This window comes from Oncorhynchus mykiss, unplaced genomic scaffold (assembly GCF_013265735.2).
Source record: "Oncorhynchus mykiss isolate Arlee unplaced genomic scaffold, USDA_OmykA_1.1 un_scaffold_271, whole genome shotgun sequence".
Classification (NCBI taxonomy): domain Eukaryota; kingdom Metazoa; phylum Chordata; class Actinopteri; order Salmoniformes; family Salmonidae; genus Oncorhynchus; species Oncorhynchus mykiss.
The window spans coordinates 194476-210852 of record NW_023493725.1 but is presented as its reverse complement, the minus strand read 5'-3'; the positions used below and the strand labels follow the sequence as shown (position 1 = coordinate 210852).

The following is a 16377-nucleotide window of genomic DNA, read 5'->3' as shown; positions in this document are numbered from 1 at the left end:
TATTAAGACACTATGTTGGCGTTTCCTTTATTTTGGCAGTTACCTGTAATAATCAACTGTGTGTGTTTTTTAAAGTAACCCAGCCTGTGTTTGTCAACAGGTGTGGAGCATGGACAACATGATCTGTACCCAGACCCTCCTCAGACACCAGGGGAGTGTAACCGCCCTGGCCGTCAGCAGGGGGCGCCTGTTCTCTGGAGCTGTGGACAGCACCGTCAAGGTACCCTCTACAGTCTATCAGTTAACCAACCCTCTACAGTCTATCAGTTAACCAACCCTCTACAGTCTATCAGTTAACCAACCCTCTACAGTCTATCAGTTAACCAACCCTCTACAGTCTATCAGTTAACCAACCCTCTACAGTCTATCAGTTAACCAACCCTCTACTAAAGATAACATATGGAATGGTTTTAAGAAGGTCATTCAGTGGTTCGTTTGATTTCGAATTTTTAAGGTATCAAAACAGTTTTTAAATGATGTGATGAAACATTGAAATTAGCATTACTGCTATTAGCCTGTACGAAAGCATTTTAAATAAGATTTCACTACATGGAACAACGGCTAGTCCCAGAATAAATGGAAAGGAAGTTTGTCCTCTGTCTGAGCGAGAGAAGAAAGATCAGGAATAGAAAAAATAAAAAATAAATCTATATATTTTAACTCTTTATTTTTGTCACTGAACAGTCTCCATATGTGACTAACCACCTGGATTCGGTCGCAAAATTATTATTAGTGTTTTTTATACACTGGATCAAAGTAGAGACTCAGAGCTACAAAATGGTATATAATACATAGCATTTGTTTTTAGGAACAATGGAACAGTAATTCTGCTTTGAAAGTTGGTGATAAACTTGTAAACTCACTTTTTGAGAAAATGTTCCTTCGAATGTTTTGGTATCTAGTGAAGAGCTCCTCTTTGTCTACGCCCATTCAGCATCGTTCACACCCTCTTCAGCTTTTAGCCACGCCCATTCAGCATCGTTCACACCCTCTTCAGCTTTTAGCCACGCCCATTCAGCATCGTTCACACCCTCTTCAGCTTTTAGCCACGCCCATTCAGCATCGTTCACACCCTCTTCAGCTTTTAGCCACGCCCATTCAGCATCGTTCACACCCTCTTCAGCTTTTAGCCACGCCCATTCAGCATCGTTCACACCCTCTTCAGCTTTTAGCCACGCCCATTCAGCACCGTTCACACCCTCTTTAAGCCTTTAGCCGCGCCCATTCAGCATCGTTCACACCCTCTTTAAGCATTTAGCCACGCCCATTCAGCATCGTTCACACCCTCTTTAAGCATTTAGCCACGCCCATTCAGCATCGTTCACACCCTCTTCAGCTTTTAGCCACGCCCATTCAGCAACGTTCACACCCTCTTTAAGCCGTTAGCCACGCCCATTCAGCATCGTTCACACCCTCTTTAAGCATTTAGCCACGCCCATTCAGCATCGTTCACACCCTCTTCAGCTTTTAGCCACGCCCATTCAGCATCGTTCACACTCTCTTCAGCTTTTAGCCACGCCCATTCAGCATCGTTCACACCCTCTTCAGCTTTTAGCCACGCCCGTTCAGCATCGTTCACACCCTCTTCAGCTTTTAGCCACGCCCATTCAGCATCGTTCACACCCGCTTCAGTTTTTAGCCACGCCCATTCAGCATCGTTCACACCCTCTTCAGCTTTTAGCCACGCCCGTTCAGCATCGTTCACACCCTCTTCAGCTTTTAGCCACGCCCATTCAGCATCGTTCACACCCTCTTCAGCTTTAGCTCCGCCCGTTCAGCATCGTTCACACCCTCTTCAGCTTTTAGCCCCGCCCATTCAGCATCGTTCACACCCTCTTCAGCTTTTAGCCCCGCCCATCTCATTTCTCTCTCGGAGCGCACACCTGACGCTCTGGCCAATGATTTGTTTACCTCGGAATAACATGAAAACAGCCAAACCAGCCCTGCTGGCAACAATTTCATTTTGCTTTTTGGCCAACGTTTACTTACACCAGCCATACTTTAGCTTAAGACATGCTAGCTAGCTAGCTAGGTAAACAGTGTTTTAAGATCACAAACGTCAGCTAACGTTTGCTAATGAGCCAGCCAGCTAACGTTTGCTAATGAGCCAGCCAGCTAACGTTTGCTAATGAGCCAGCCAGCTAACGTTTGCTAATGAGCCAGCCAGCTAACGTTTGCTAATGAGCCAGCCAGCTAACGTTTGCTAGTTAAACAACAATGAACAAAGTGCCAACAATGTCAATGTCTCTCTGTCTCTCTCTCTGTCTCTCTCTCTGTCTCTCTCTCTCTGTGTCTCTCTGTCTCTCTCTCTGTCTCTCTCTCTGTCTCTCTCTCTGTCTCTCTCTCTGTCTCTCTCTCTGTCTCTCTCTCTGTCTCTCTCTCTGTCTCTCTCTCTGTCTCTCTCTCTGTCTCTCTCTCTGTCTCTCTCTCTGTCTCTCTCTCTCTCTCTCTCTGTGTCTCTCTGTCTCTCTCTCTCTGTGTCTCTGTGTCTCTCTGTCTCTCTCTCTGTCTCTCTCTCTGTCTCTCTCTCTGTCTCTCTCTCTGTCTCTCTCTCTGTCTCTCTCTCTCTGTGTCTCTCTGTCTCTCTCTCTGTCTCTCTCTCTGTCTCTCTCTCTGTCTCTCTCTCTGTCTCTCTCTCTGTCTCTCTCTCTGTCTCTCTCTCTGTCTCTCTCTCTGTCTCTCTCTCTGTCTCTCTCTCTGTCTCTCTCTCTCTCTCTCTCTGTGTCTCTCTGTCTCTCTCTCTCTGTGTCTCTGTGTCTCTCTGTCTCTCTCTCTGTCTCTCTCTCTGTCTCTCTCTCTGTCTCTCTCTCTGTCTCTCTCTCTCTCTCTGTCTCTCTCTCTGTCTCTCTCTCTGTCTCTCTCTCTGTCTCTCTCTCTGTCTCTCTCTCTCTCTGTCTCTCTCTGTCTCTGTGTCTCTGTGTCTCTCTCTCTCTCTGTCTCTCTCTGTCTCTGTGTCTCTCTGTCTCTCTCTGTCTCTCTCTCTGTCTCTCTCTCTGTCTCTCTCTCTGTCTCTCTCTCTGTCTCTCTCTCTGTCTCTCTCTCTGTCTCTCTCTGTCTCTCTCTGTCTCTCTCTCTGTCTCTCTCTCTGTCTCTCTCTCTGTCTCTCTGTCTCTCTGTCTCTCTGTCTCTCTGTCTCTGTCTCTCTGTCTCTCTGTCTCTCTGTCTCTCTCTGTCTCTCTCTGTCTCTCTCTGTCTCTCTCTGTCTCTCTCTGTCTCTCTGTATCTGTCTCTGTCTCTCTCTCTCTGTCTGTCTGTCTCTCTCTCTCTCTCGGTCTCTCTCTCTCTGTCTCTCTCTGTCTCTCTCTCTTTGTCTCTCTCTCTCTCTCTCTGTCTCTGTCTCTGCCTCTTTCTGTCTTTCTCTCTCTCTGTCTCTAGGTGTGGACATGTTAGAGGATGCTGATTGGTTTGAGAGGTTGCTGTCGAGGAGAGCAGCTGTATGTTCCCACCTCAGTGGACCACCCTGTGTCAAACGGACCATATGAACTCTGACACACACACACACACACACACACTGATTGGTTCATCATCCTTCAGGATCATGACTGTTTTTAATATCTCTACTATATGAACTTTAACCCCTGATGTGGGCGGGGTCAGAAGTGATCACGACCTTTGTGTCCTTAGCCCAGTGCATTATGGGTGGAGCTGCCATACCTTAGCTCTGCCCACTGACGACACCAGCCCTCCCCTGATTGGGACAATGCCAGAACTGTGTACTGAAGACTTGTTAGCTCCCCAAGTTAATGCCTTGGCTTCAGTTCAGTCTGACCCGGGGGACTGGACCGGTACTGACCCGGGGGACTGGACCGGTACTGACTGGACCGTTACTGACCTGGGGGACTGGACCGGTACTGACCCGGGGGGACTGGACCGGTACTGACCCGGGGGGACTGGACCGGTACTGACCCGGGGGGACTGGACCGTTACTGACCCGGGGGGACTGGACCGGTACTGACCCGGGGGACTGGACCGGTACTGACTGGACCGTTACTGACCTGGGGGACTGGACCGGTACTGACCCGGGGGGACTGGACCGGTACTGACCCGGGGGGACTGGACCGGTACTGACCCGGGGGGACTGGACCGGTACTGACCCGGGGGGACTGGACCGTTACTGACCCGGGGGGACTGGACCGGTACTGACCCGGGGGACTGGACCGGTACTGACTGGACCGTTACTGACCCGGGGGGACTGGACCGGTACTGACCCGGGGGGACTGGACCGGTACTGACCCGGGGGGACTGGACCGGTACTGACCCGGGGGGACTGGACCGTTACTGACCCGGGGGGACTGGACCGTTACTGACCCGGGGGGACTGGACCGTTACTGACCCGGGGGGACTGGACCGGTACTGACCCGGGGGGACTGGACCGGTACTGACCCGGGGGGACTGGAAGCATATGGAACGGGGAGGGGCCTGCCTGAAGTTGTCAAATAGAAACTCTTGTTTTACGTCAGTGTTTTAGAATGGACAGTGATGGGCTCTGCTAGCAACAACTAGGCTGTGTTCACCACTACTCTGCAGCTCTGTGTTTAGTGCCATGATGATGATGATGGTGGTGGTGTTGATGATGATGATGCCATGTAGGCTGTGTTCAGGACCACTACCCAGCGAATGTGTCAACGGTTTGAAATGATCTGTACCATACTGAAATATGTCCGTCATTAAGAAGACTGTGTGAATGCGAGAGATGCCTCCATTATCCCTGTTCTCTCTCTGTCTCCTCCCTCCTCTGGTTCTCTCTGTCTCCTCCCTCCTCTGGTTTTCTCTCTGTCTCCTCCCTCCTCTGGTTTTCTCTCTGTCTCCTCCCTCCCCTGGTTTTCTCTCTGTCTCCTCCCTCCCCTGGTTCTCTCTCTGTCTCCTCCCTCCCCTGGTTCTCTCTCTGTCTCCTCCCTCCCCTGGTTCTCTCTCTGTCTCCTCCCTCCCCTGGTTCTCTCTCTGTCTCCTCCCTCCCCTGGTTTTCTCTCTTGGTCTCCTCCCTCCTCTGGTTTTCTCTCTGTCTCCTCCCTCCTCTGGTTCTCTCTCTGTCTCCTCCCTCCTCTGGTTCTCTCTCTTTACTAACTGTGAAACATGAAGAGAACTGATCAGTCGGGGGGGGGGGGGGGGGGGGTAAATGTAGAAACTAATCACGTAAATGTGTTACTATTTGATGAAATCAGTCTGGGGGGGGTAATGTAGAAACCGATCATGTCAATGTGTTAATAATTGATGTGATCAGTCTGGGGGTAATGTAGAAACTGATCATGTCAATGTGATCAGTATGGGGGGGGGTAATGTAGAAACTGATCATGTCAATGTGTTACTAATGGATGTGATCAGTCTGGGGGGGGTAATGTAGAAACTGATCATGTCAATGTGTTACTAATGGATGTGATCAGTCTGGGGGGTAATGTAGAAACTGATCATGTCAATGTGTTACTAATTGACGTGATCAGTCTGGGGGGGTAATGTAGTAATATATGTGATCAGTCTGGGGGTAATGTAGAAACTGATCATGTCAATGTGATCAGTATGGAGGGGTAATGTAGAAACTGATCATGTCTTCTCTCTGATCCTAGATCTGTTAGATGTTCTGTTATATACTTTGTGATCAGTCTGGGGGTAATGTAGAAACTGATCATGTCTTCTCTCTGATCCTAGATCTGTTAGATGTTCTGTTATATACTTTATGTGATCAGTCTGGGGGTAATGTAGAAACTGATCATGTCTTCTCTCTGATCCTAGATCTGTTTGATGTTCTGTTGTATACTTGATGTACGCCTGATTTATCTGATCATTAAAATACTGTACACTTTGAAGTGTGTGACTGATCCCTAATGTTAAAATAGTGTACACTCTGAAGTCTGTGACTGGTCCCCCTTGATCGGCCGGGGGGGTACCCTCCCCCGCCGTGGATCGACCGGGCCGGTGGCCTCCCCCGTTGTTCGAGGACTCCAGGTTAAGAACCACTGTGTGCTTTAATAGATGACCATCGTGAATATCTCCACAGCTCTCTGCTGCCCCCCTCTGGGCCTCGGGGGTAACAGCCACATGTATCTGACAGACGCTGGGGATAATAGTGGTTACATTTTCAGTAAGAATTCACACACTAAAACCACAGGATGCTTCATTCAGTACAGTGATGACCAGGGTGTATTCTGGGAGATAGCAGAGAGCTGAAGGCAGTTGTGTTCTCTGGTCTGAAGGCTGGTGGTGTTCTCTGGTCTGAAGGCTGGTGGTGTTCTCTGGTCTGAAGGCTGGTGGTGTTCTCTGGTCTGAAGGCTGGTGGTGTTCTCTGGTCTGAAGGCTGGTGGTGTTCTCTGGTCTGAAGGCTGGTTGTGTTCTCTGGTCTGAAGGCTGGTGGTGTTCTCTGGTCTGAAGGCTGGTGGTGTTCTCTGGTCTGAAGGCTGGTGGTGTTCTCTGGTCTGAAGGCTGGTGGTGTTCTCTGGTCTGAAGGCTGGTTGTGTTCTCTGGTCTGAAGGCTGGTGGTGTTCTCTGGTCTGAAGGCTGGTTGTGTTCTCTGGTCTGAAGGCTGGTGGTGTTCTCTGGTCTGAAGGCTGGTGGTGTTCTCTGGTCTGAAGGCTGGTGGTGTTCTCTGGTCTGAAGGCTGGTGGTGTTCTCTGGTCTGAAGGCTGGTGGTGTTCTCTGGTCTGAAGGCTGGTGGTGTTCTCTGGTCTGAAGGCTGGTGGTGTTCTCTGGTCTGAAGGCTGGTTGTGTTCTCTGGTCTGAAGGCTGGTTGTGTTCTCCTGTCTGAAGGCTGGTGGTGTTCTCTGGTCTGAAGGCTGGTGGTGTTCTCTGGTCTGAAGGCTGGTGGTGTTCTCTGGTCTGAAGGCTGGTTGTGTTCTCTGGTCTGAAGGCTGGTTGTGTTCTCTGGTCTGAAGGCTGGTTGTGTTCTCTGGTCTGAAGGCTGGTTGTGTTCTCTGGTCTGAAGGCTGGTTGTGTTCTCTGGTCTGAAGGCTGGTTGTGTTCTCTGGTCTGAAGGCTGGTTGTGTTCTCTGGTCTGAAGGCTGGTTGTGTTCTCTGGTCTGAAGGCTGGTGGTGTTCTCTGGTCTGAAGGCTGGTTGTGTTCTCTGGTCTGAAGGCTGGTTGTGTTCTCTGGTCTGAAGGCTGGTCGTGTTCTCTGGTCTGAAGGCTGGTGGTGTTCTCTGGTCTGAAGGCTGGTCGTGTTCTCTGGTCTGAAGGCTGGTCGTGTTCTCTGGTCTGAAGGCTGGTCTGATGGCTGGTGGTGTTCTCTGGTCTGAAGGCTGGTCTGAAGGCTGGTTGTGTTCTCTGGTCTGAAGGCTGGTTGTGTTCTCTGGTCTGAAGGCTGGTTGTGTTCTCTGGTCTGAAGGCTGGTTGTGTTCTCTGGTCTGAAGGCTGGTGGTGTTCTCTGGTCTGAAGGCTGGTTGTGTTCTCTGGTCTGAAGGCTGGTGGTGTTCTCTGGTCTGAAGGCTGGTGGTGTTCTCTGGTCTGAAGGCTGGTGGTGTTCTCTGGTCTGAAGGCTGGTGGTGTTCTCTGGTCTGAAGGCTGGTGGTGTTCTCTGGTCTGAAGGCTGGTTGTGTTCTCTGGTCTGAAGGCTGGTGGTGTTCTCTGGTCTGAAGGCTGGTGGTGTTCTCTGGTCTGAAGGCTGGTGGTGTTCTCTGGTCTGAAGGCTGGTTGTGTTCTCTGGTCTGAAGGCTGGTTGTGTTCTCTGGTCTGAAGGCTGGTGGTGTTCTCTGGTCTGAAGGCTGGTGGTGTTCTCTGGTCTGAAGGCTGGTGGTGTTCTCTGGTCTGAAGGCTGGTGGTGTTCTCTGGTCTGAAGGCTGGTGGTGTTCTCTGGTCTGAAGGCTGGTGGTGTTCTCTGGTCTGAAGGCTGGTGGTGTTCTCTGGTCTGAAGGCTGGTCTGAAGGCTGGTGGTGTTCTCTGGTCTGAAGGCTGGTGGTGTTCTCCTGTCTGAAGGCTGGTTGTGTTCTCTGGTCTGAAGGCTGGTTGTGTTCTCTGGTCTGAAGGCTGGTTGTGTTCTCTGGTCTGAAGGCTGGTGGTGTTCTCTGGTCTGAAGGCTGGTTGTGTTCTCTGGTCTGAAGGCTGGTTGTGTTCTCCTGTCTGAAGGCTGGTGGTGTTCTCTGGTCTGAAGGCTGGTGGTGTTCTCTGGTCTGAAGGCTGGTGGTGTTCTCTGGTCTGAAGGCTGGTTGTGTTCTCTGGTCTGAAGGCTGGTTGTGTTCTCTGGTCTGAAGGCTGGTTGTGTTCTCTGGTCTGAAGGCTGGTTGTGTTCTCTGGTCTGAAGGCTGGTTGTGTTCTCTGGTCTGAAGGCTGGTTGTGTTCTCTGGTCTGAAGGCTGGTTGTGTTCTCTGGTCTGAAGGCTGGTTGTGTTCTCTGGTCTGAAGGCTGGTGGTGTTCTCTGGTCTGAAGGCTGGTTGTGTTCTCTGGTCTGAAGGCTGGTTGTGTTCTCTGGTCTGAAGGCTGGTCGTGTTCTCTGGTCTGAAGGCTGGTGGTGTTCTCTGGTCTGAAGGCTGGTCGTGTTCTCTGGTCTGAAGGCTGGTCGTGTTCTCTGGTCTGAAGGCTGGTCTGATGGCTGGTGGTGTTCTCTGGTCTGAAGGCTGGTCTGAAGGCTGGTTGTGTTCTCTGGTCTGAAGGCTGGTTGTGTTCTCTGGTCTGAAGGCTGGTTGTGTTCTCTGGTCTGAAGGCTGGTTGTGTTCTCTGGTCTGAAGGCTGGTGGTGTTCTCTGGTCTGAAGGCTGGTTGTGTTCTCTGGTCTGAAGGCTGGTGGTGTTCTCTGGTCTGAAGGCTGGTGGTGTTCTCTGGTCTGAAGGCTGGTGGTGTTCTCTGGTCTGAAGGCTGGTGGTGTTCTCTGGTCTGAAGGCTGGTGGTGTTCTCTGGTCTGAAGGCTGGTTGTGTTCTCTGGTCTGAAGGCTGGTGGTGTTCTCTGGTCTGAAGGCTGGTGGTGTTCTCTGGTCTGAAGGCTGGTGGTGTTCTCTGGTCTGAAGGCTGGTTGTGTTCTCTGGTCTGAAGGCTGGTTGTGTTCTCTGGTCTGAAGGCTGGTGGTGTTCTCTGGTCTGAAGGCTGGTGGTGTTCTCTGGTCTGAAGGCTGGTGGTGTTCTCTGGTCTGAAGGCTGGTGGTGTTCTCTGGTCTGAAGGCTGGTGGTGTTCTCTGGTCTGAAGGCTGGTGGTGTTCTCTGGTCTGAAGGCTGGTGGTGTTCTCTGGTCTGAAGGCTGGTGGTGTTCTCTGGTCTGAAGGCTGGTCTGAAGGCTGGTGGTGTTCTCTGGTCTGAAGGCTGGTGGTGTTCTCCTGTCTGAAGGCTGGTTGTGTTCTCTGGTCTGAAGGCTGGTTGTGTTCTCTGGTCTGAAGGCTGGTTGTGTTCTCTGGTCTGAAGGCTGGTTGTGTTCTCTGGTCTGAAGGCTGGTTGTGTTCTCTGGTCTGAAGGCTGGTTGTGTTCTCTGGTCTGAAGGCTGGTCGTGTTCTCTGGTCTGAAGGCTGGTGGTGTTCTCTGGTCTGAAGGCGTTCTCTGGTCTGAAGGCTGGTCGTGTTCTCTGGTCTGAAGGCTGGTCTGATGGCTGGTGGTGTTCTCTGGTCTGAAGGCTGGTCGTGTTCTCTGGTCTGAAGGCTGGTGGTGTTCTCTGGTCTGAAGGCTGGCCGTGTTCTCTGGTCTGAAGGCTGGTGGTGTTCTCTGGTCTGAAGGCTGGTTGTGTTCTCTGGTCTGAAGGCTGGTTGTGTTCTCTGGTCTGAAGGCTGGTGGTGTTCTCTGGTCTGAAGGCTGGTTGTGTTCTCTGGTCTGAAGGCTGGTGGTGTTCTCTGGTCTGAAGGCTGGTCGTGTTCTCTGGTCTGAAGGCTGGTCGTGTTCTCTGGTCTGAAGGCTGGTGGTGTTCTCTGGTCTGAAGGCTGGTGGTGTTCTCTGGTCTGAAGGCTGGTCTGAAGGCTGGTGGTGTTCTCTGGTCTGAAGGCTGGTCTGAAGGCTGGTGGTGTTCTCTGGTCTGAAGGCTGGTCTGAAGGCTGGTGGTGTTCTCTGGTCTGAAGGCTGGTTGCGTAGGTGAATGTTGGTGTTGGACACAGGCAGGCAAACAGACGCAGGCAGACGCACGTACAGTTGAAGTCAGAAGTTTACATTTAAACTCAGTTTTTCCACAATTCCTGACATTTAATCCTAGTACAAATTCCCTGTCTTAGGTCAGTTAGGATCAACACTTTATTTTAAGAATGTGAAATGTCAGAATAATAGTAGAGTGATTTATTTCAGCTTTTATTTCTTTCATCACTTTCCCAGTGGGTCAGAAGTTAACATACACTCAATTAGTATTTGGTAGCATTGCCTTTAAATTGTTTAACTTGGGTCAAATGTTTTGAGTAGCCTTCCACAGGCTTTCCACAGTAAGTTGGGTGAATTTTGGCCCATTCCTCCTGACAGAGCTGGTGTAACTGAGTCAGGTTTGTAGGCCTCCTTGCTCGCACACACTTGTTCAGTTATGCCCACACATTTTCTATTGGATTGAGGTCAGTGCTTTGTGATGGCCACTCCAATACCTTGACGTTGTTGTCCTTAAGCCATTTTGCCACAACTTTGGAAGTATGCTTGGGGGTCATTGTCCATTTGGAAGACCCATTTGCGACCAAACTTTAACTTCCTGACTGATGTCTTGAGATGTTGCTTCAATATATCCACATAATTGTCCCCCCTCATGATGCCATCTATTCTGTGAAGTGCGCCAGTCCCTCCTGCAGCAAAGCACCCCCGTGCTTCACGGTTGGGATGGTGTTCTTCGGTACCTTCAGGCATTTGGAAATTGCTCCCAAGGACCTTGTGTAGGTCTACAATTCTTTTTTCTGAGGTCTTGGCTGATTTCTTTAGATTTTCCCATGATGTCAAGCAAAGAGGCACTGAGTTTGAAGGTAGGCTTTGAAATACATCCACAGGTACACCTCCAATTGACTCAAATGATGTCAATTAGCCTATCGGAAGATTCTAAAGTCATGACATTTTCTGGGATTTTCCAAGCTGTTTAAAGGCACAGTCAACTTAGTGTATGTAAACTTCTGACCCACTGGAATTGTGATACAGTAAATTATAAGTGAAATAATCTGTCTGTAAACAATTGTTGGAAAAATGACTTGTGTCATGCACAAAGTAGATTACCTAACCGACTTGCCAAAACTATAGTTTGTTAACAAGACATTTGTGGAGTGGTTGAAAAACAAGTTTTAATGACTCCAACCTAAGTGTATGTAAACTAGTTTTAATGTAAACTTCTGACTTCAACTGTATGCAGACAGACAGGCAGACAGACACACACGTAGGCAGACACACACACACACACAGACAGACAGGCAGACAGACAGGCAGGCAGGCAGGCAGGCAGGCAGGCAGGCAGACAGGCAGACACACGTAGGCAGACAGACAGACAGACCGTAGTAAAAGAGTCCAGTGGAACAGAGTTTGTATAGAACATTTATTTATTCTGAGAGGAATAAATCCATAGATGCATCACTGCAAGCACACCACGTTCCCACGTTTCATACTGTCAACACACAGCAGAGTAGCTACAACACACACACACACACACACACTCTTGCAGCGGGGCCCAGAAACCACTCTGGTCTCTGTCGATGCTCACAAGCGAACGTAAAAACAACTTTTTCTTTTTAAAAACCAAAACAAACAAAAACAGTACTATGGTCCCTCCCCCTCTGTTCTGACCATGGCTGTTCTAATTTAATATTCAGTTCCTCCCTCTGTTCTGACCATGGCTGTTCTAATTTAATATTCAGTTCCTCCCTCTGTTCTGACCATGGCTGTTCTAATTTAATATTCAGTTCCTCCCTCTGTTTTGACCATGGCTGTTCTAATTTAATATTCAGTTCCTCCCTCTTGACCATGGCTGTTCTAATTTAATATTCAGTTCCTCCCTCTTGACCATGGCTGTTCTAATTTAATATTCAGTTCCTCCCTCTTGACCATGGCTGTTCTAATTTAATATTCAGTTCCTCCCTCTTGACCATGGCTGTTCTAATTTAATATTCAGTTCCTCCCTCTGTTTTGACCATGGCTGTTCTAATTTAATATTCAGTTCCTCCCTCTGTTCTGACCATGGCTGTTCTAATTTAATATTCAGTTCCTCCCTCTTGACCATGGCTGTTCTAATTTAATATTCAGTTCCTCCCCCTCTGTTTTGACCATGGCTGTTCTAATTTAATATTCAGTTCCTCCCTCTTGACCATGGCTGTTCTAATTTAATATTCAGTTCCTCCCTCTGTTTTGACCATGGCTGTTCTAATTTAATATTCAGTTCCCCCCTCTGTTTTGACCATGGCTGTTCAAATTTAATATTCAGTTCCTCCCCCTCTGTTCTGACCATGGCTGTTCTAATTTAATATTCAGTTCCTCCCTCTGTTCTGACCATGGCTGTTCTAATTTAATATTCAGTTCCTCCCTCTGTTTTGACCATGGCTGTTCTAATTTAATATTCAGTTCCTCCCTCTGTTCTGACCATGGCTGTTCTAATTTAATATTCAGTTCCTCCCTCTGTTTTGACCATGGCTGTTCTAATTTAATATTCAGTTCCTCCCTCTGTTTTGACCATGGCTGTTCTAATTTAATATTCAGTTCCTCCCTCTGTTCTGACCATGGCTGTTCTAATTTAATATTCAGTTCCCCCCTCCGTTTTGACCATGGCTGTTCTAATTTAATATTCAGTTCCCCCCTCTGTTCTGACCATGGCTGTTCTAATTTAATATTCAGTTCCCCCCTCTGTTTTGACCATGGCTGTTCTAATTTAATATTCAGTTCCTCCCTCTGTTTTGACCATGGCTGTTCTAATTTAATATTCAGTTCCCCCCTCTGTTTTGACCATGGCTGTTCTAATTTAATATTCAGTTCCTCCCTCTGTTTTGACCATGGCTGTTCTAATTTAATATTCAGTTCCTCCCTCTGTTTTGACCATGGCTGTTCTAATTTAATATTCAGTTCCTCCCTCTGTTCTGACCATGGCTGTTCTAATTTTATATTCAGTTCCCCCCTCTGTTCTGACCATGGCTGTTCTAATTTAATATTCAGTTCCTCCCTCTGTTTTGACCATGGCTGTTCTAATTTAATATTCAGTTCCTCCCTCTTGACCATGGCTGTTCTAATTTAATATTCAGTTCCTCCCCCTCTGTTCTGACCATGGCTGTTCTAATTTAATATTCAGTTCCTCCCTCTGTTTTGACCATGGCTGTTCTAATTTAATATTCAGTTCCTCCCTCTGTTCTGACCATGGCTGTTCTAATTTAATATTCAGTTCCTCCCCCTCTGTTCTGACCATGGCTGTTCTAATTTAATATTCAGTTCCTCCCTCTGTTTTGACCATGGCTGTTCTAATTTAATATTCAGTTCCTCCCTCTTGACCATGGCTGTTCTAATTTAATATTCAGTTCCTCCCTCTGTTTTGACCATGGCTGTTCTAATTTAATATTCAGTCCCTCCCCCTCTGTTTTGACCATGGCTGTTCTAATTTAATATTCAGTTCCTCCCTCTGTTCTGACCATGGCTGTTCTAATTTAATATTCAGTTCCTCCCTCTGTTCTGACCATGGCTGTTCTAATTTAATATTCAGTCCCTCCCCCTCTGTTTTAATATTCAGTCCCCCCCCTCTGTTTTAATATTCAGTTCCCCCCTCTGTTCTGACCATGGCTGTTCTAATTTAATATTCAGTTCCTCCCTCTTGACCATGGCTGTTCTAATTTAATATTCAGCCCCCCCCCTCTGTTTTGAGCATGGCTGTTCTAATTTAATATTCAGCCCCCCCCTCTGTTTTGAGCATGGCTGTTCTAATTTAATATTCAGCCCCCCCCAACACAAAGAAAGGAGGAGAATGAGCGAGACTCAGGAAGATAGAAGCAGCGTTGGAAAAACATCCAGCTATATTTACACACATGGGGCTGACAGACGCTGATCTTGAATCAGTTCTGTGTTTCCCCCACATTAAGGTTAAGACGGAAGAAGCTGATCCTAGATTTGTGGTTAGGGCCAACTTCTCCTCAGGGCGGTACAACCCATCTCAGATTGGGTCAGGATAGAGTCGGGAAGAGGAGAGAGATGGGACTGGAGTCATGTGACCAGAAGTTGTGGAGGTTTATGTAACGGAGGTGATTCTGTGAACATGAAGACTTGTTTAGCTCTTAGAGATAATGCCTAGGCTCAGCCTTTCGCTCAGGAAGCTAACGCAAGTCTTGTGACCCGGGGTTCAAGCCATCGAGACCGGTGTCTGTCGTCATTAAACATGCAGCACTTTGGGGTCGGTCGATCACCTGGATGACCGACTGACCCCACCCAGATCCCCCGGACATGAAGACAGGCCCAGATCACCCGGACATGAAGACAGGCCCGGATCACCCGGACATGAAGACAGGCCCAGATCACCCGGACATGAAGACAGGCCCGGATCACCCGGACATGAAGACAGGCCCAGATCACCCGGACATGAAGACAGGCCCGGATCACCGGGACATGAAGACAGGCCCGGATCACCCGGACATGAAGACAGGCCCGGATCACCGGGACATGAAGACAGGCCCGGATCACCGGGACATGAAGACAGGCCCAGATCACCGGGACATGAAGACAGGCCCAGATCACCGGGACATGAAGACAGGCCCAGATCACCGGGACATGAAGACAGGCCCGGATCACCTGGACATGAAGACAGGCCCAGATCACGCGGACATGAAGACAGGCCCGGATCACCCAGGCCATGAAGACAGGCCCAGATCACCCGAACAAGAAGACAGGCCCAGATAAAGCTCTCATGAAAATAAAAAGAACCCTAAGAAAGATAATTTACATTTTTTAAATGATTATTGAGAACATAACATGTAATTATTTACAACTTTAAACACCTACAGCCTTCAGAACAAACCCATATCATAAAATCAGAATTTAAAAACATATTTTTGTTGTTGTTGCAAAATGATCCACATGTTACTCTATATATATATTCATTACGTCAACATTCCAACTATTCTCTTAGCACGTAAAGAGAGGCTGTAGTGAGTTCTGTCTGGATGGATGACGCAGATAGACCTCACTGTGACGTTAGCAGGTTTGGGGGGGGGGGGGGCGTTAACATAATCTTCTTCCTCCTCCTCCGATAGGGTGGAATGGAGGGAGCGAGAGATGGATGACGCAGATAGACCGCACTGTAACGTTAGCAGGTTTAGGTGGGGGGGGGGGAGAGAATAGTGAGGGGAGAGGGAAAGAGAGAGAATAGTGAGGGGAGAGAGACAGAGAATAGTGAGGGAGAGAGACAGAATAGTGAGGGGAGAGAGAGAGAATAGTGAGGGGAGAGAGAGAGAGAATAGTGAGGGGAGAGAGAGAGAATAGTGAGGGGAGAGAGAGAATAGTGGGGGGAGAGAGAGAATAGTGAGGGGGAGAGAGAGAGAATAGTGAGGGGAGAGAGAGAGAGAATAGTGAGGGGAGAGAGAGAGAGAATAGTGAGGGGAGAGAGAGAGAATAGTGAGGGGGAGAGAGAGAGACTAGTGAGGGGAGAGAGAGAGAATAGTGAGGGGAGAGAGAGAGAGAATAGTGAGGGGAGAGAGAGAGAGAATAGTGAGGGGAAAGAGAGAGAATAGTGAGGGGAGAGAGAGAGAATAGTAGGGGGAGAGAGAGAGACTAGTGAGGGGAGAGAGAGAGAATAGTGAGGGGAGAGAGAGAGAGAATAGTGAGGGGAAAGAGAGAGAATAGTGAGGGGAGAGAGAGAGAATAGTGAGGGGAGAGAGAGAGAGAATAGTGAGGGGAGAGAGAGAGAGAATAGTGAGGGGGAGAGAGAGAGAGAATAGTGAGGGGAGAGAGAGAGAGAATAGTGAGGGGGGAGAGAGAGAGAGAATAGTGAGGGGGGAGAGAGAGAATAGTGAGGGGAGAGAGAGAGAGAGAGAATAGTGGGGAGAGAGAGAGAATAGTGAGAGGAGAGAGAGAGAGAATAGTGAGGGGAGAGAGAGAGAGAATAGTGAGGGGGGAGAGAGAGAGAGAGAATAGTGAGGGGAGAGAGAGAGAATAGTGAGGGGAGAGAGAGAGAGAATAGTGAGGAGAGAGAGAGAATAGTGAGGGGAGAGAGAGAGAGAGAGAATAGTGAGGGGGGAGAGAGAGAGAGAGAGAGAATAGTGAGGGGAGAGAGAGAGAATAGTGAGGGGAGAGAGAGAGAATAGTGAGGGGAGAGAGAGAGAATAGTGAGGGGGAGAGAGAGAGAGAATAGTGAGGGGGGAGAGAGAGAGAGAGAATAGTGAGGGGAGAGAGAGAGAATAGTGAGGGGAGAGAGAGTGAGAATAGTGAGGGGAGAGAGAGAGAGAGAATAGTGAGGGGAGAGAGAGTGAGAATAGTGAGGGGAGAGAGAATAGTGAGGGGAGAGAGAGAGAGAGAATAGTGAGGGGAGAGAGAGAGAGAGAATAGTGAGGGGAGAGAGAATAGTGAGGGGGAGA

The 16377-nt window shown here is 48.8% G+C and overlaps 1 protein-coding gene across 2 annotated transcripts in view; it reads left to right on the top strand.

The window, feature by feature from the left end:
• The window catches only part of LOC110517092 (TNF receptor-associated factor 7), a 52379-nt gene extending 47841 nt beyond the window's left edge, over positions 1–4538 (top strand). For both annotated transcript variants that reach the window (XM_036973582.1, XM_036973583.1), the window contains 2 exons: positions 101–220; positions 3376–4538. In XM_036973582.1, the coding sequence (XP_036829477.1) occupies positions 101–220; positions 3376–3390 (135 nt within the window). In that variant the 3' untranslated portion in view covers positions 3391–4538. The remainder of the gene's footprint in view (positions 1–100; positions 221–3375) is intronic.
• The last annotated feature ends 11839 nt before the right edge of the window (positions 4539–16377 follow it).